This window comes from Phycodurus eques, chromosome 13 (genome assembly GCF_024500275.1).
Source record: "Phycodurus eques isolate BA_2022a chromosome 13, UOR_Pequ_1.1, whole genome shotgun sequence".
Taxonomy (NCBI): Eukaryota; Metazoa; Chordata; class Actinopteri; order Syngnathiformes; family Syngnathidae; genus Phycodurus; species Phycodurus eques.
The window spans coordinates 21,666,545-21,683,246 of record NC_084537.1 but is presented as its reverse complement, the minus strand read 5'-3'; the positions used below and the strand labels follow the sequence as shown (position 1 = coordinate 21,683,246).

The following is a 16,702-nucleotide window of genomic DNA, read 5'->3' as shown; positions in this document are numbered from 1 at the left end:
CTATCTAGTGGGAGGGGCATTTAATTGTTCTTCCTGTCACTATACGTTGCTAGCATAGATAAATTAACAAATATACATTATTTGTAGTAAATAAATAATTCAATAGTTTTCAGACCAATTAGATGAAATGGGATAATTTCCTGTAACACACCTGATCACTCACAGCACACTAATGTGCTGAGACAGTTTTTGGGAACTGCAAAGAGTAGAGCCACCATTTGGGGAAATACGGTTAATAAGACCTTACGTGGCAATGATTTAGTATCAGGTGCATGTTTAAAAAACAACAACAACAGTTTTATCACTTTTGGATCATAATTGCTCCTTGAAATAAAAAATGAGACCAGTAAAATCTTGAGTCTTGAGTCGCCCGCTTATACACGCAGTATGCCAAATCTGTCACTACTCGTTCAAGTATAGGGTCAACCAAAAAGTCAATAACGAAATCGAAATGAGGGAGAATCAATTTGTCCTTTCGACGGCGAATACCCTCCCCCTAATTGATGCAGTGTTAGCCTCTGACCAGAATGATCCACATGGGTGAGGAGGGAGGAGGCCGGCGAGGCACTGAGATAATCAATAGCCGGGCCTCTGTTGACGACAGCGTTTGCTATCTTACCTTGGAGACTCTGATGGATGTTTCGAATCACTAGTGGACAGACCCGAGAAGCGAGGTCACAAAGGCAGATGACGTACGTTCCCTCGTGCGACGGATCCCCTTTCGAATTTTAATACCCTGTGAAATGCATTCCTTCCTCGGATGCTGTGATAAACCCGTCACTCCCTCCGTGAGGAATTGCAGGCGCGATGATCATTAGTCTTGGCGGTTAAGCCGCTGACTCCACTCTGTGTTTTATCAGCCGCCATCCCACTTGGGTTCTGCGGACGCCACGTGTAATTGCGGTTGTTATTGGGATAGATGGAGTGACCCCGCAGCTCCCCACGAACTGTTTGGCTCTACCGACGTCTCCTAATGAGGTGATAAACAGCAGAGCTATGCAGAATCCACTCGCCTTGACACACATCATGTTATTTTAAACAAATGACCATTGACCAAAACATAAGAGAATGTAAAGAAATAAACAGGTTTTATTACTGTCTTATCTCGCCATGACTCAGCAGGGAGCGCTCGCTTGTTTTGTCTGTATTTTATGTTTTTAAGGATAAATGACACCAAAACTCTTTCATACAGAGATCTTGCAAAAATAGCCGCATGAGAGCTCGCTTGTTCGCTTGGCAAAGTTACCAGCAAACTAGCTTAGTGCTTAACCATGTGTTCGCCCCCTGGTGGTTGGCTGACGACTGGTCGAGAAAGTGCTTGATTAGATATGCCGAATTTTAAAGGTAAATATCACAGACGACCAGATTAATTTAATCGTGGCAGCCAAAATTATGATCACGATTACAGTTCAATTAATTGTGCAGCCCTACGGGACACTATTTCACATTGTTGCGTAGCTCCCAAAAAGATAACTGTGGATGCAGACAAACTTTGGAGTGACCATTTCAGTCTACTGAAACGTTATCATTAAAGACGCAATCTCCGCATAAAGTAAGATCCTCTTGAACACTGTGGAGTTGTTGTCTCCACACCTGTTAAGAAACTGTTTATGTGACTCTGTAGGTGCTGCTGTTTTGGTTCACAACAGATTCCGAAAATGGACTCAGCAATTAACTCAATGAAGCGAGATGTTTCCCAATGAGGTGATAAACAGCTGAGCGAAGTAGAATCTACTCACCTTCATGTTATTTTCAAGAAATATTGGCCTCTTTCTACGACGTGCGTTTGCAGTCCTCTCTGTTATCTGTACAACTTCAACGGTATATTTTCCACCGTGTTGGCTGAGTAGATGTCTGTGTTTGTCACGGTGACAGACGAAATAGCGTCATGCCGGAGTCACTTGAAAACTTTGAGCGTTTCAAGCAATGCTAATTGCGTCGGGTTGTGGCTGTCAAAAGCATGAGAGTAATTATAGTAAAGGGGCAGAACGTGCCCGGGGTGGTAAGTGTTACTGCGTGACAAAACTTGCGTTACCCAATGGGGCTGCGCAAAAGGTAGCAGACTGAAGGAAGGGCTAATTAGGAGAGAGAGAAAATACCGACGCCGGCTGCCTCCCGGGTGCCCACGATTGCAGCAAACAGCGACGATTATTGACAGTTCACGCAGCTCTCTGCTTGCACTCCAGAAATGGAACACATTTACATATTCTACTTAGACTACCTAATTGTTTTTCTTTCTCTTTTTCTCAGAGTTGCAGACAGCTGTATTTTAAAAAAAACTTTGGATCATTTCAACCCCAGATAATAGATTTCCTATTCCCTTTATTTTCTCACGTCTTTTTTCCCTCTCTCTGTATCCCACTCTTTCTCTCTTTGTGAAATGGCATTTTATTATTCAGACAAGAGAATACTCCGTAATAGCCTATTTCACTCTAATGTCCTGGAAGGAGGGTCATTTTTGCAATGAAAAAGCTCATTTTCTCCACCGCTTAGCGCACTTATTTGGCCACACTCATTTCCTCGCTTTAGCATGTATGGATTTTTCGTCCTGTGTGGACTTCACTCTCATTTGACGACCCTGTAAAAAAAAAAAAAAAAAAAAAAAAAAAGATGATTTTACGTTCTGTTCTTCCTGGATTTGTTTCTTTTCTCCGTGTCTTGTTTTACAAAGCAAACAAAAACAAACAAACCCTCACGCTTGAAGTCCAAGGTTAGCAATCGATGTCTTAAGGGACGCCATGTTTATTTACTCAACATTTTATGAGGTTACCATTAGGCTCCAGTGACTTAGATTTTGATCTAGCCAACAAATAAATTGCATTGCCTGACCCAACTGTCGCGGTAAACATTGGACGCCTGCTGCCTATTTATTTTATGTCTTTCTTTTAACCACATGGTTTGAGGTTTGTGCGGGAGCAGAGGTTGTAAATAATTTTGCTTTATGTTTCCTCTCAGGGTTCAGCCGCGCCGCCCTGCCCTTCGGCCTTGTCCGGCGGGAGCTCTCATGCGAGGGCTACGCCATCGACCTACGCTGCCCCGGCAGTGATGTCATCATGATCGAGACGGCCAACTATGGGCGGACCGACGACAAGATCTGCGATGCCGACCCATTCCAGATGGAGAATGTCAACTGCTACCTCCCTGATGCCTACAAGATAATATCACAAAGGTGCGTGAGAGAAGACGGGTTGAGTTTGACATGGAACACAATTTTGTTTTCCCCCTCACTCAATACAGCAGATGTTTTATCAACATAACACGACACACTTTTTTCTTCCATCAACTTGTTGGATTGTGACAGGATACATGGGATTTTTGTCTGTATTTTATGTTTTTTTAAGGATATATGACACCAAAACTCTTTCATACAGAGATCCTGCAAAAATAGCCGCATGAGAGCCGTAACAAGATCCAGCATTTTAAGGTTTAACACAGGACACAAAAAGTCCTTTTCGGTTCCCAGTGCATAAAAAGGTTCTTAAAGACTCGCTTGTATTGGTTGGGTGTGGAAAAACCCCATCAGACATCTCTGGGATGAACAAGAAGGATTGTGGTTGATTGAAGTGTTCTCCTGGATGAAAGGATTGATAGGATATGGGAAAATCTCTTCGGTGGCAAAATTGGGATATGTGTCATAGCAGCATAAAAAAAACAGGTCGGATTCACTCCTCTCTCAAATGTGGATAAAAATATATGTATCGGATATCTACCAATGCAAGTGCAGCGTAAAAAAGGTTGATTGGCTACACCTCATCAATGCGAGCTTTACGTCATCGAAATATATTATTACGTTAAATTAGCAAAGTAATTGCAGGCAGCGGCCAGTGGAGTAAAGTACACAAGCCAGGCCTACTAAACGCTATGTATCGTTACATATTTCTATTACAGTTGAACCCATGTTTATCGTGAAAAATAAGTTCCATACCCAGCTACAATAGGAAAAAATTGCCGATAGAGACAATATAAATGTTTTTAAAAATAGTTTTACCTCTCTCACACGCTTTAAACACAAACTTATTAAGACACACTTTTTAAAATATTTCTGAGCTCTCTCTATCTCACTCGCACACTTCTCCAAATAAGAGGCACAGCGTGCTTGCTTAAAGTAACTCCCAGTTGAAGTTCGCTGTACAACTGACGCATAAAACAAAAGAGGTTTAAAAATTGTATATTGAAATATCAAAATGTTCAACCAAACCATGTAATTTTGTCAAAGTCTGGTTGCTTAATGCTAACAAACAAAACGGCATAATGGAAATTAGCATTGATGTGTAGTTTTAGATCTTCAAACAAGTACTGCTTTAACACTCATGGCGCAGCAACACATGCAGAGTATACTACAATACTCACTGGCCTATATTGTCTATGTTCTGTGGGAACAACGAATATTATAATGGCAAAACACGGTACTGTATTACAATAAATGGGTATCCTCTTCTTCTTGCTGTTAATCCCTCTTCATTTCTATCGGTAGGACTCAGTGCTGCACGGCATGTTGCAGCACAACGTCGTACTACATCGAAGGCGTGCAACTCTAAATTGGGACTTGGCTGTATACAATAAAACCCAATAAAAACACAGCCATATAAGACATGCATCACTTGAAATGTACTTGGAAAGACACAGAAAGAAATGGGCATTCAATCTGAAATGGGGACTTGGACCTGTAGGCCTAGTGTAATTCCAGGCTTTCATAACCAGTGGTACACATTGCGCTACAACTATTCATTTGTGGTTTATGAAGATTGCATTCAAGTTCTTCCCCCACCAAAACCGATGGGATTAATTCTAGACAGGCAGGAATTGACATTTATTTGCAGCATGCTGCCACCGCCGTTTGAGTTATTAAAATTAGTGCAACTCCCACAGACTGTGAGTCACCCAAAAGCCTCCTAATTCCCCATCTGGGGCGCCGGGCTTGCTTTGTTCAAACACTTGTACCGCATTGAAGTGGCTGTGCCTCAGGTAGCAGGCAATCCTCATCATGGCGCCTTTCATCCCGTTTACCCTCTCACAGGATGTATGTTTCCTCGCTGTCAAACGACAACAGTGGCGGCAACACTTCACTGCACTCACCACCCCCAACCCCAGAGCTGTGTGTATTTTTAAAGGCCAGCGGCTGAACTATTCATAAATAGTAACTGGCAAAGTTCAGCCTGTATGCACCGAGCGCAGTCCTCTTCAGCTCGCTTTCCGCTATCTCCCACCTTTATTTATGACGCCGCACCATAGCTCGGGAATAGATCCGAGGCCCGCTGTCTCACCCTTTCCTTCTAAATTTACATCCAGAGTCCCTGATTCTGACGGCGTCTACGCACCCCACACCTTGGGTCGGCCTCACCTCATCTGTCAACGAGTTAAACTCTCAGCTGCGCTTCAAAACAACATCCCTTTTGAAGCCTCCCTCTGGAGCGTGTTGCGAACGATGCCGTCGAGAAGCAATCATTCAGATTTATTTCGAAGATTGAGATCATTGGGATCAGAGGGAGTGACTGTAATTACAGCTGATGTAATGACAACAGCCCAGAAAGCTTAGCTTCACTTTACTTGTTCTTCATAGATAAGATAAGGATTTTTTTTTTGTATGATCCCAATATTGTAACAATTTATGTTGGACAATGGCAGCACAGGCAGACAGCAAAAGCCCGATTATCACAGGTCTCTGCATGATTATCATAAGCGATTATCCTGTGCTGGGTATGTTAAGACTGTTTTTCCCCTCCCTGATGTGGGCGGAAAACAGAAGGGGTTGACTAGCGTAAATATTAAACCTGTTCAACACTTAGGATCGTGATTCCTTTCCTTTTGGTAGCCTCTTTAAAGCGGGGTACACACATACGGTTTTTAAAATAGGAGGGACCCCACACACATTAAAAAACAACAGCAACAACAAACAACATGTTATTACTGCTCTTACCATGTGTGATGTATCGTGTGACCAAGATGACCAACACACCACACCACATAACATCAGCAAATGGAAGAAGCTAGGCAAACAACCATGAAATCGGTGGATTCGATTGACCACACATATAAGGATTTGGATCTGAAATATCGACCAGGTATCACATTTATGATTGCCAGGCCTGACTGTTCCGAGCAGATCGTACAGATAAAATCAGGGTTTTGTGCAAGTTCTTTAACAGCAAACTCATCCAAGCATGTTTTGATAGACCTTATTTTTTTGTGCACAGTGAAAAGAAAAGACTAGAATTCTTCCACATTTGATTTTGAATCATTAATTCAGAGCTGCACCCCTCTACTTTTGTCAACATTTTTTCAAAAAATGATGTACAAACCCAAATAGGGCATGTGTGCATTTTTTAATGCTGTCTGGTATTTGCCACCTCTTCACTGACCCACTCATAAAACAGCTGAATAAATCCTCCCCTGCCTGGTCAGAGGTGCAAAAGCACAGCGGAGACTGAAAAGGTGTTGTTGTCCCCCCCCCACCCCCCCCCCCCCCCCCACCCCTTTCTCTGCCACGAGAACGAGCTCAGTGCAATAGAGCTGCAATCATATGCAACAACGGCCAAGTAGGAAGAACCCTAGTTTAATAAAGACTGAAAATATATTTATGCCTTGAAAAGAGCAATTAATATTCTTTATGTAACCAAGTGAGCCGTGTAGCACTGCCACAAATATTACAAGTAATAAAGCGACGGGCGTTAGTTATAAGGAGTTTTAGTGTGTATTCAAGCAGCTTGATAATGATGGGGTATTCATATCTAGCGATAGGAATTGATAAGAATTTAGGGATTCCAATCACATAATCGATACTGCTTATCAATGCGATTCCTTATCGACTCTTTTATCAATTATCTTATCGATTCTCATTGAGTGAGTTAGTGAGCCTTTTAAGTTGTGCCGAGGAAGAATCGAAGTTGCTGTAGACTCAAGTGCAACATCCTGGCTGCTCAGTATGTGACGTGAGCAATATGATTCACTAAATATCACCGGCAGACAAATAAATTGGACCTAGCGAGTGTTAACTTGAATAGCATGAAGCCAAAAGACATTGTTTCGACCGATCTAGTTACTGTTACATTTTTTTTTACAACTATGAGCAACATGTAGCAACTTTGTGTGGTATAATTGGAGACTTCAGGAGATATGTTCACCAGCTCTGTGTCCAGACTGCAAATTTAACAGAAGTTCAGAATGGCTCGCTTAACAGACACAGTTTTAGAAATAGGCTAAAATTTATGTTATTGTATAATTTCACGCATGATGGGTGGGCAGGCACTCCTTAGACCCAACTATTTGTATACAAACAATTAGAAAGTGAATTTTCCATAATGAACTACTTAAGGAAAGTTCGAATTTCATGTAAAATTTCAGGATGAACCTAAAACGCACAGTTACTTTCACAGCTGAACTTAATTTGACCATCTCCAAACTTTTGATTGCGCATGTCCAACTGTTCAATGTTTTGAGTCTTTTTTTGCACAACTTCTCAGTAATAAGGAGCTGAATGGCAAAATTCCCAACAGTTGTAATGGACCAATAAATTCCATGGTTCAATTAGAATTGATATTTAGTCCTCTTCATCATGCTGGTCACATTTTGGCATCATGAAACCAAGACGACACCCAACAATCGATCAAACAGAACCTCGCTATTGCAAGGTGTCAATCAGGATGTTCTCAGAGGGAAATGGCCTCTGAGCTTAAAGTGTCATTGGCAGATTGCATGACAAAGACTGGAAGAGTCACAGAAAGGCATAGATGTGGACGTCCTTGGGGGGGACAAAAAACACTGTGAATTTAGTCATTCAGCTTCTTGGAGGAGACCACCATGTAGTGCAAAAAGTACCGAAACATTAAGTTTCAGCTGAATTTCCCTAACTTTTTATGTCCCCTTAATGCAAAAGTAGCATGTTTGAAAAGTAATCTCATTGTGATACAGTAAATGCATCTCCATGTACCTGTTTATACATGGCTTTTATATGCATCTAGCATATAAAAAGCCCACAGTTGGCCCTTTGTGGTAATTGTTGTGCAAAACAATCCCTTTTGTGAGGCCTGTTGAATGACTAACGGCTCTTTTAAACATCCCCTCCAATGTTTAAATCTATGTCTGGCTTGCGTGGCGGCTGCTGACGTTGTAAAATATTCAACTTGGCCTCGCTTTTTTATTTTTTTTATTTATTTATTTTTTTTTTTTTGTGTGTGTGCGCCTCAGTTACACTTGCCCGCATTATCCCCTCGCCATCCCTCTGCCTCAAATGAACTCGTTTGAAGTGCAAACGTCCCCACCTCCTCCCCACTCCCTCTTTCTTTCTAACTCCCTCTTAACTTGAACTTTACTTGCACCCAGAAAAATTTGCAAAAAAAAAAAAAAAAAAGGCAAACTTTTACAATTGGCCCAGCGCGTTGTTGCTGATCTCTTTTCCCATTGATGTGTTTATTGCACACGAGCATGGGGAGCGTCTCCGTTCGCTTGTCTGTCTGTTACGTGTCACAGCCACCTGCCGTGTGACACTTTAACGAATGTCTTCCCTCTCCATAGACGCAGACGTTAGAGGAAATGCCACCGTAATACCTGACATGTCTTTATCTGCTGTTTTTTCACGAGTGCTCACCCTGCTATCTCTGCACATATGCTCACGTGACAGCTGTTCTGCAGTGGTGCCTCCAAGTTTCCCATTGACATCAATCATTGTCATAACACATTCCCAATGACTTAATTACCATTTTAACATTACCGATCATCCATTTTCTATATTGCTTATCCTTTTGTCTTTTGTCTTCCAAAATGCTGCTTGATACAAGCTGCGTGTCCTATCAAGCAAGTGATAATTGGAACAAAACAAGAAGTAGTAACTTTGGTTAAAATCAAGCAATGAATAGCGCTAAAAATTGCAGGCATCCGTATAGCTACTGGTCATCATCTCCCACTATCATGACACTGAAACACTCGTTAGCATATAGCAGCCAGCCAGATGGTGGCTAGCAAAGCTAGCTGCTATTGTGAGAAGCTAGCTCAGCAGTCTACATCAGCACTCAGTGTTTCTTCTTGTCAAACAGCAACAAATTGATGAGCTCAAATGTACAACAGCAGTCACGGAAAAGTCATTTGTTTTCAAAAAGATGGTCGATAACATTGGAGATTGACAACAAAGCAGCTGTGTGAAACATTGCAGTCTGGGGATCATCTCTGACTATCATGTCCTCGTTCACAAAAAGCTGCTTGATACAAGAGAACAAAACCTTTGGATAAATAGTTTGGTAGGAAGCTAGCTAACTAAAAGCAGTCTACATCTTCACTCGGTGCTACTTCTAGTTGAACATCAACAAACAGACTTGACTCAAATGTACAACACCGGTCACAGACTATCCAATCAAAGAGTCCTTTATTTAGACAAAACTGCTCGGTGCCAGAGAAACAAAACTTCCGTGAAAAATCTTTGACAGAAAGGTAGCTGGCTAGTGGTTATTACAAGAAGCTAACGCAAGAGTGTGCATCTTCATTCAATGTTCCTGGAACATCATCAAATTGGCTCAAATGTAAGACACCAGTCACAGATTATCCATTCAGATTCTTTTGTTAAAAATGAAAATAAAGCTACTCAGCACCACGGAACAAAACTTTAGCACAAAGCTACCTAGCTAGCACGAGAGCAGTCTACATCTTGACTCAGTTCTCCTTTTGATCAAACATCACCAAACACTTAAACGAGCGGCACCAAGCCACAAAATATTTGAATCAAGTCATGTTCTTTGTTTACAACAAGCTGGGTGCTACCGACTGACAGTCCTGCCAAGCCAACATCAAATTTTAGGGCGTGGAAACTTGAAGGTAGCACCGCACGTCATCCTAACCACGAGCTAACGCCGCACACGACCATCGCCTGTGCCGACTGATCTCGCTGCGGGTGATGACATCTGTGGTCAACCTTGTCTTATTCCCTCTAGGTGCAACAACCGTACGCAGTGCGTGGTTGTCACTGGCTCCGATGTCTTTCCCGATCCGTGCCCCGGCACCTACAAGTACTTAGAGGTCCAGTATGAGTGTGTTCCTTATAGTAAGTATCACCACTACGATAAATGATGCTGTTGTTGTTGTTGTTATTGTGTGCTACGTTACATCACTTGCCTGTCTTTGAGCACGCCGTGTCAATTTATGTGTTAGGGCGCCAACAAGCCAAGCTGGACAGCGCTGATGTAATTTTATGGCAATTATTGGCAATGGTTCGCCAAGGAACCACTGTGGCAAAATGTAGCGATGGAGGGGGAAAAAAAGACACTCGCGTTACAGCTCGCTCAGCTGTGCTAAATATCATGTAATTTAATTTCACGTTGAACCTGCTCATTTCTGGTGTGTTAAAAACAGGAACTCAAAGTATAAATGTATTTCTTCATTTTGAATTAGATTATGAATTAATGGTTAGAATATTAAGTTGTAATAACATATTAAGTAATTTGCATTATTATTATAATTATTATTGTTATTATAGCTGGGATAGGCTCCAGCAGCCCGCAACCCTAGTGAGGATAAGCGGTAAAGAAAATGGATGGATGGATGGATGGATATTATTATTATTATTATGTCGATTGTTATTAATTCTGCAGGGTTAGGAAAAACAAATGCACACATCAATGTATTTGTTAGGTTTATGTAGTGTATTTTTTTTAAATGCTAAATGTTTCATATTATAATAATCTAACATGTTATAAGTAATAAATAACATTTACTTGTAGTATTTGTTTTGTATTCTAATTGTGTATTTGTCCTGTAACGTTGTCATAACTGGAAATATACATTTATTAGTCAAATTGTATTTAAATTATTTTATTATTTAATTCTAATTATGTTATTATTATTATTAATCATTTTAAACATTTTACATTGATACATTAATTAATAATTGCATAAATTTTTATACATACAAATTAATTACTTTTATTCGTATTTAGGTAAGAATTTGTGGGAATTGTCAGAAGAAGATGCAGTGAAAATCGCATTTGTTAAATGACTGAAAAGGAAACTATTCATTTTGCCATGTGGGATTAACACAGCTAAATCTCTTTATTGTTGCCATTAATCTAATACTACTTAAAAGCCACCATGCAAACATCTACTGTGTTGTGTAGGGATAGAAGTAAGAGATAATTCCGTACCTTGGTAAATAAAATGACACGCTGTATTCGCGATGTCGCTTGTATTTTGCCAGCTTTCCATGTCAAATGTAACCGTTCGATGCACTTTAGTAGCTGCTTGAGTACTAAACGGCATCTGCGTTTATGATGAGCGTAAATCCTTCTTGAAAGCTTGTTTTAAACGTGTTTATTAGAGCGTAGCCGAGATTCATGCGCGCTCCTGTGCAAGTGCTTAGCGTTGATGAATTGTAAACACTCGCAAGAAAGATTCTTTTTTTTTTTTTTGTGCGTTCCCCCTTCTTTCAAACAGACCTCCCTTTCACCTCCTACCACTAACCTCCTGTGCTGTCTAACCTGCAATTTTTCACGCAGCCTTTCCTCTGCCCTGCAGCTCCAACTGGCTTTTAATACAACGTGCGTCCCCCCCCCCCCCCCCCCCAACCTTTTTAAAGCTTGTATCATTAGCACAGTGTTTTTTTTTTTTTTTTTAGACGCGCGTCGATTCGCTTTTATCGCCAGTTTGAGACATAAGGGAATATGTGCATGACTGTTCATTAACTAACATCTTCGTTTTTCTCCCTAGCTCTTCTTCCCCTAAAAAAAGCAGCCTGTGTGCAGTTCATGTCACGGTCGCATCCTCTCACAGCTAATTCTCTCCTTGTACCTGCCAGATGACTCATGATAACCTTTCTCTCCCTATTTTACTCTTTTTTTTCTTCTTTTTTCCTTTTTCACCGCCTGAAATAGAAGTGGAACAAAAAGGTAAATAAGTGGTCTAGTCCACCGTCACTAACCTTCCTCAACCTTCCTTCCCCTGTCCTCTCCTTGTCCTGTGGTGTTGAGTACAACCCGCCCAGAGCACCCACCTCCCACTGACAAATCCTAAACCCATAGGAGGATTGTTTGCACATATGGACTCTCAAAATTTTCACTGATGAAATCAATGGAGCTTTTTGTAGCGACATGAAACACACACAAACAAATGGTAGGGTGCTGATTTTTCCAGGGTCTCTGGCTTTTGCATCGTATGAACCCTTGAAAAATGAGTATTTGTATATTTGCTACTATTTACAGGGTTTACACAGGTGCTTGAAGCTGTAAAAATGCCTAATGTTGTGTCTTTATGATGTGAAAATTTCTCATTCTTATTGGATATCATTAGGGCAAATTCCTTTGGAGAACTTTGTCAAATTAGGCTACAAGAAATCGCCCAAAACAGCTGCTTCAAAATAAAATCACTGACTTCCTTTTTAATTTTGGCCATGGGTCCTTTAGATTTTAACGTGTTATGGAAGCCGTCACCTTATCATGGTGGAGGGGTTTGTGTGTCCCAATGATTCTAGGAGCTAAGTTGTCTGGGGCTTTATGCCCCTGGCAGGGTCACCCATGACAAACAGGTCCTAGGTGAAGGACCAGACAAAGCACGGCTCAAAGACCCCTTATGATTACGACAAACTATGGAGTCAGTTTTCCCTTGCCTGGACGCGGGCTCACCACCTGTGGGAGGGGCCATAGGGGTCGGGTGCAGTGCGAGCTGGGTGGTGGCCGAAGGCACAGACCTTGACGATACGATCCCCGGCTACAGAAACCGACTCTAGGGACATGGATTGTCACCTCTCTGGCAGGGAAGGAGCCTGAGCTGGTGCGTGGTCGAGAAGGTCCGACAAGATCTAGTGGCCCGCCACATAATATGATGTGGAGGGCCAGATCTGGCCCCCGGGCCTTGAGTTTGACACATGTGTCCTAGTGGGTGTTAATCAAAGTATGAGAGCTGAAAGTGGTCCGAAATGACGCCGTCAAACCAAAATGACTGACTTCCTGTTCAATTTCTGGCTTGGGCCTTGAGGCTCTTTTTGTGTATCCGATTGCGATTGACGTGTCCACCAAATTTCGTGTCGTTTAGGTGAAATTGGTCATACTTCGCCCCCCCATGAAGGGCCCCCAGTATCTGCTTTAATATGGATATTTAAGATGTGAAGGCACTCAAAAAGCAAAATAATCTTCCCTTGGAATAAGCAATGTGAGCCCTGTATTTAGTTTGCTTGACCCAACATGTTCTGTACATATACAGTATATATCGCACGTGATGGGAACGAGCAGTGCTGGCTGGCTGAGACTCATCAGAACAAGAATCCACCAAGCAGCAAACAGCTGAACTTGACTATACAGGACCGTGTCCATGTGCTCGCTCAGCCATCAGTGCTTCCTGTTGTTCCCAAAGATGTGGTGACAATCCGTGCCGCTCTGCTTCCATTTTCATCTGCTTGGCTTCCATTGACAACGTGTTGTTCGTATTTCTCACAAAGAAATTAATGCTAATTAGTTTTTGGTTCATGCATGTGCCCACGTACGTCAAATAAGCGCTCTTTATGTGGTATTTGACGTCAGACACCAGCCCCTTTTACACAGCCACTCCTGACAAATTAGTTGATCGGAGGTGTAATAGTAGTGCTGGCATTTATTCGTCTGTGTCTTTCAGAACTCGCCAAAGCAGGATATTGCAAGTGCACGTTGACACAGCCGTTGCGCCATCGCACATTTAGATAATTAGATGTCCGGGTCACAACTTCACACTCTGGTCTCAGCCCACTACATAGAGGCGGCTATACACCAGTTTAGCCTAAAATACTACTGTATGTTGGAAGCCGTAAAGGTCCCGTGCCAACTTCATAACCCCCATTCCGTATCGGTGCCTTACACAGCACAGCAAGCCGGGAAAGAAAAGAAAATGGCTGACTTACTGTTTAGTTTTGAGCATGGGTCTTTGAGACATTTTCGTGAACCCTGTCATGATCGACGTCCTCCAAATTTTGAGTAGTGTGGTTAAACTAGAATTGGGTGCTAATTTTTCTTGGTGAAACCTTAAAAGAATCAAGCTTTGACATTATTTGCCACGAACATTTGTTGGCGTAAGCAAAAAAATCTGGCTGCTTTTAAACAAAATGGCTGACTTTCTGGTCAATTTCGGTCACAGTGCCTTGTGACTTTTTCGTACGTCACTTTATGATAGCTATGTCCACCAAATTTTGACCTGAAAATAGCATGGGGGGATTTTTTTTTCATGAACATGGCCTCCTATCCCATTTTTCATGGTGAAACATCACATTTCTAAATCATGGTCTGCACACATTCAGCGGCATAGGACCAAAAAAAGAAAACTTCAAAATGTTGCGTCACCCATCTTTGTCTAGGATACATGATTCTGATTGGGGCACCTTTGAGGGTTACATTAGATGGCCAATGTGAAAGGGGCTACAGGCTGATATTCGAGACAGAACGTCAATATCCATTTGTGGTGTCTTTCGTTTACAGGATTCGTAACTATTTCCACGTCATTTTATTCTGTTTGGATATAGCAAGATTCCTCCAAACTTTCAAGTCTATAGTGCACAGCAGCAAAAGTGATGGTACTGATTCCCGTTTGTCACTAGCATTACTTTCTTCTCCCTTCCGCTAGTCTTCATTTGTCCTGGGACTCTGAAGGGCATCGGCGACGCCACCTTCCTGTACGAGGCGGAGCAGCAAGCGGGATCGTGGTGCAAAGACCCGCTGCAAGCCGGGGACAAGGTTTTCTTCATGCCCTGGACACCGTACCGAACGGACACCCTCATCGAGTACGCCTCCTTGGAGGACTTCCAAAACAACCGGCAGACCACCACGTACAAATTGCCCCACCGGGTAGATGGCACTGGCTTCGTGGCCTACGACGGCGCCATCTTCTTCAACAAGGAGCGCACGCGCAACATCGTCAAGTTTGACTTGCGCACACGCATTAAAAGCGGCGAGGCCATCGTCAACAATGCTAACTACCACGACACCTCGCCGTACCGCTGGGGCGGAAAGACGGACATCGATCTGGCGGTGGATGAGCGGGGCCTGTGGGTCATCTACGCCACAGAGCAGAACAACGGGCGCATCGTGGTGAGCCAGCTCAACCCGTACACGTTGCGCTTCGAGGCCACGTGGGACACGGCCTACGACAAGCGCTCGGCCTCCAACGCCTTCATGGTGTGCGGCGTGCTGCACGTGGTGCGCTCCACCTATGAGGAGAGCGACGGCGACAGTGGCAGCAGCCAGATCGACTACGTCTACAACACCAAGCTAAACCAAGGCGAGTACATGGAAATCGCCTTCCCCAACCAGTACCAGTACATCACGGCCGTGGATTACAACCCCAGGGACAACCAGCTGTATGTATGGAATAACTTTTACATCCTCCGCTACGACCTCGACTTTACACCTCCGGATCCCGTTGAAGGTAAGGGATGCTGTTTCATACTTGATTGTCTTTGTCACTCGTTATCCAAAGAGTTTATTTTTTTATTTTCCAAAAACCCAAATCTCACCAGATTAATGGTGGCTCTGGAGAAAGATATGCGGTCGCCCAAATAGTCATTTTAATCCACCAAAAATCTACAGACACTTTTTTTGGGTTCCATTTCTTAAACCTCAATCGAAGCTCTTCATGAAGCGAGGCGGTCATCAACATAGACTTTTAAACCCAAAATCTACGGTTTTGTATTGATTGTCTTTGTCACAAATTATCCAGAGAGGTTTTCAGAGTTTCCAAAACCCAAAATTAAAAAGGCTTTTGATAAGGCTTTGCAGTCATCCGCAAAGTCATTTGTATCCCTCAAGAGCCGCACACAAAAGGACACTTTGTCAACTCCAAGGTAAGCTAAGTAATTGATGTATTAGATGTAAAACAATGCTCTTGTGAGCTTGATAATGTTATCCTACCAACTCGAAGCCTAGTTACTGTTCGTGGCCATCTTAGCTAATCAGGGTAGATGGTCCTATTTTGCAACACTTGTAAACGCATATTGCTTTTGGCTTTTGAAAGGTTTCGGTTGTAGAAAGAGAGCGCTAGCCAGCTTTACAGGAACAGTGCTGCTCCTTAATATCATTGTCCTCCAATGTGGTGAGTCACTTTTGTTTCCGGCGTTAGCTTTTTGATTTGTTTTGCATGATTTCCTATACACTGTCACTTTACACTGATTCGGTGGCTGTAACCTTGAAAGGAACACACCCACTCTTCTGCCTGCTTCTGTCTGAAATGTCCTTTTTCCAACCTTTAGAAAATATTTCTCCGGGGATACAGCTCAAGTGTCATGTCGAAGGCTTGCCGGATTCAAGCGGGATACACACATACCGATTTTTAACATGTTAACTATTTGGTTATTTTGTGACTAGATTGGACGCAAACTCTTCTTGTCGTCTTGATTGGGGTGAATAAATTGTGACACATTATACGAACACTAAACACAACCAGTTGCTCCTCAATTTATTTCAGGATTTAAGATTCTAATTGTCAGCCCTATTGGCTTTTTGGGCAGATCGGGGAAGAAAAATCTCACTTAACACACACCAGGATAATCTTTCAGAGACATCCGATAAGCCGGCCTTTGGTGATACTGATCATAAGTGAGAGAAAATGATCCAATTTGGCCCGATTGTCAGGAGGTATGTACAGTAACTAAAGGGGGGAGGGTTGGGTGTGTCAGAAATCCAATCAGAAATGACAGATTCACCTCGCAATGAGGGCTGTCTCCCAGGGCGATTGCATCGGCACCAAAAGCCTCTTCTTGATTACCATGAGG

General features: G+C 42.5%; 1 protein-coding gene across 7 annotated transcripts in view; it reads left to right on the top strand.

Annotated features, from left to right (window-relative positions):
- Positions 1 to 16,702, top strand: part of LOC133411465 (adhesion G protein-coupled receptor L2-like) — a 118,905-nt gene that overhangs the window by 49,929 nt on the left and 52,274 nt on the right. For all 7 annotated transcript variants that reach the window (XM_061693889.1, XM_061693887.1, XM_061693888.1 and 4 more), the window contains exons 3-5: positions 2,956 to 3,169; positions 9,918 to 10,027; positions 14,560 to 15,360. In XM_061693889.1, coding sequence (XP_061549873.1) covers positions 2,956 to 3,169; positions 9,918 to 10,027; positions 14,560 to 15,360 — 1,125 coding nt within the window. The remainder of the gene's footprint in view (positions 1 to 2,955; positions 3,170 to 9,917; positions 10,028 to 14,559; positions 15,361 to 16,702) is intronic.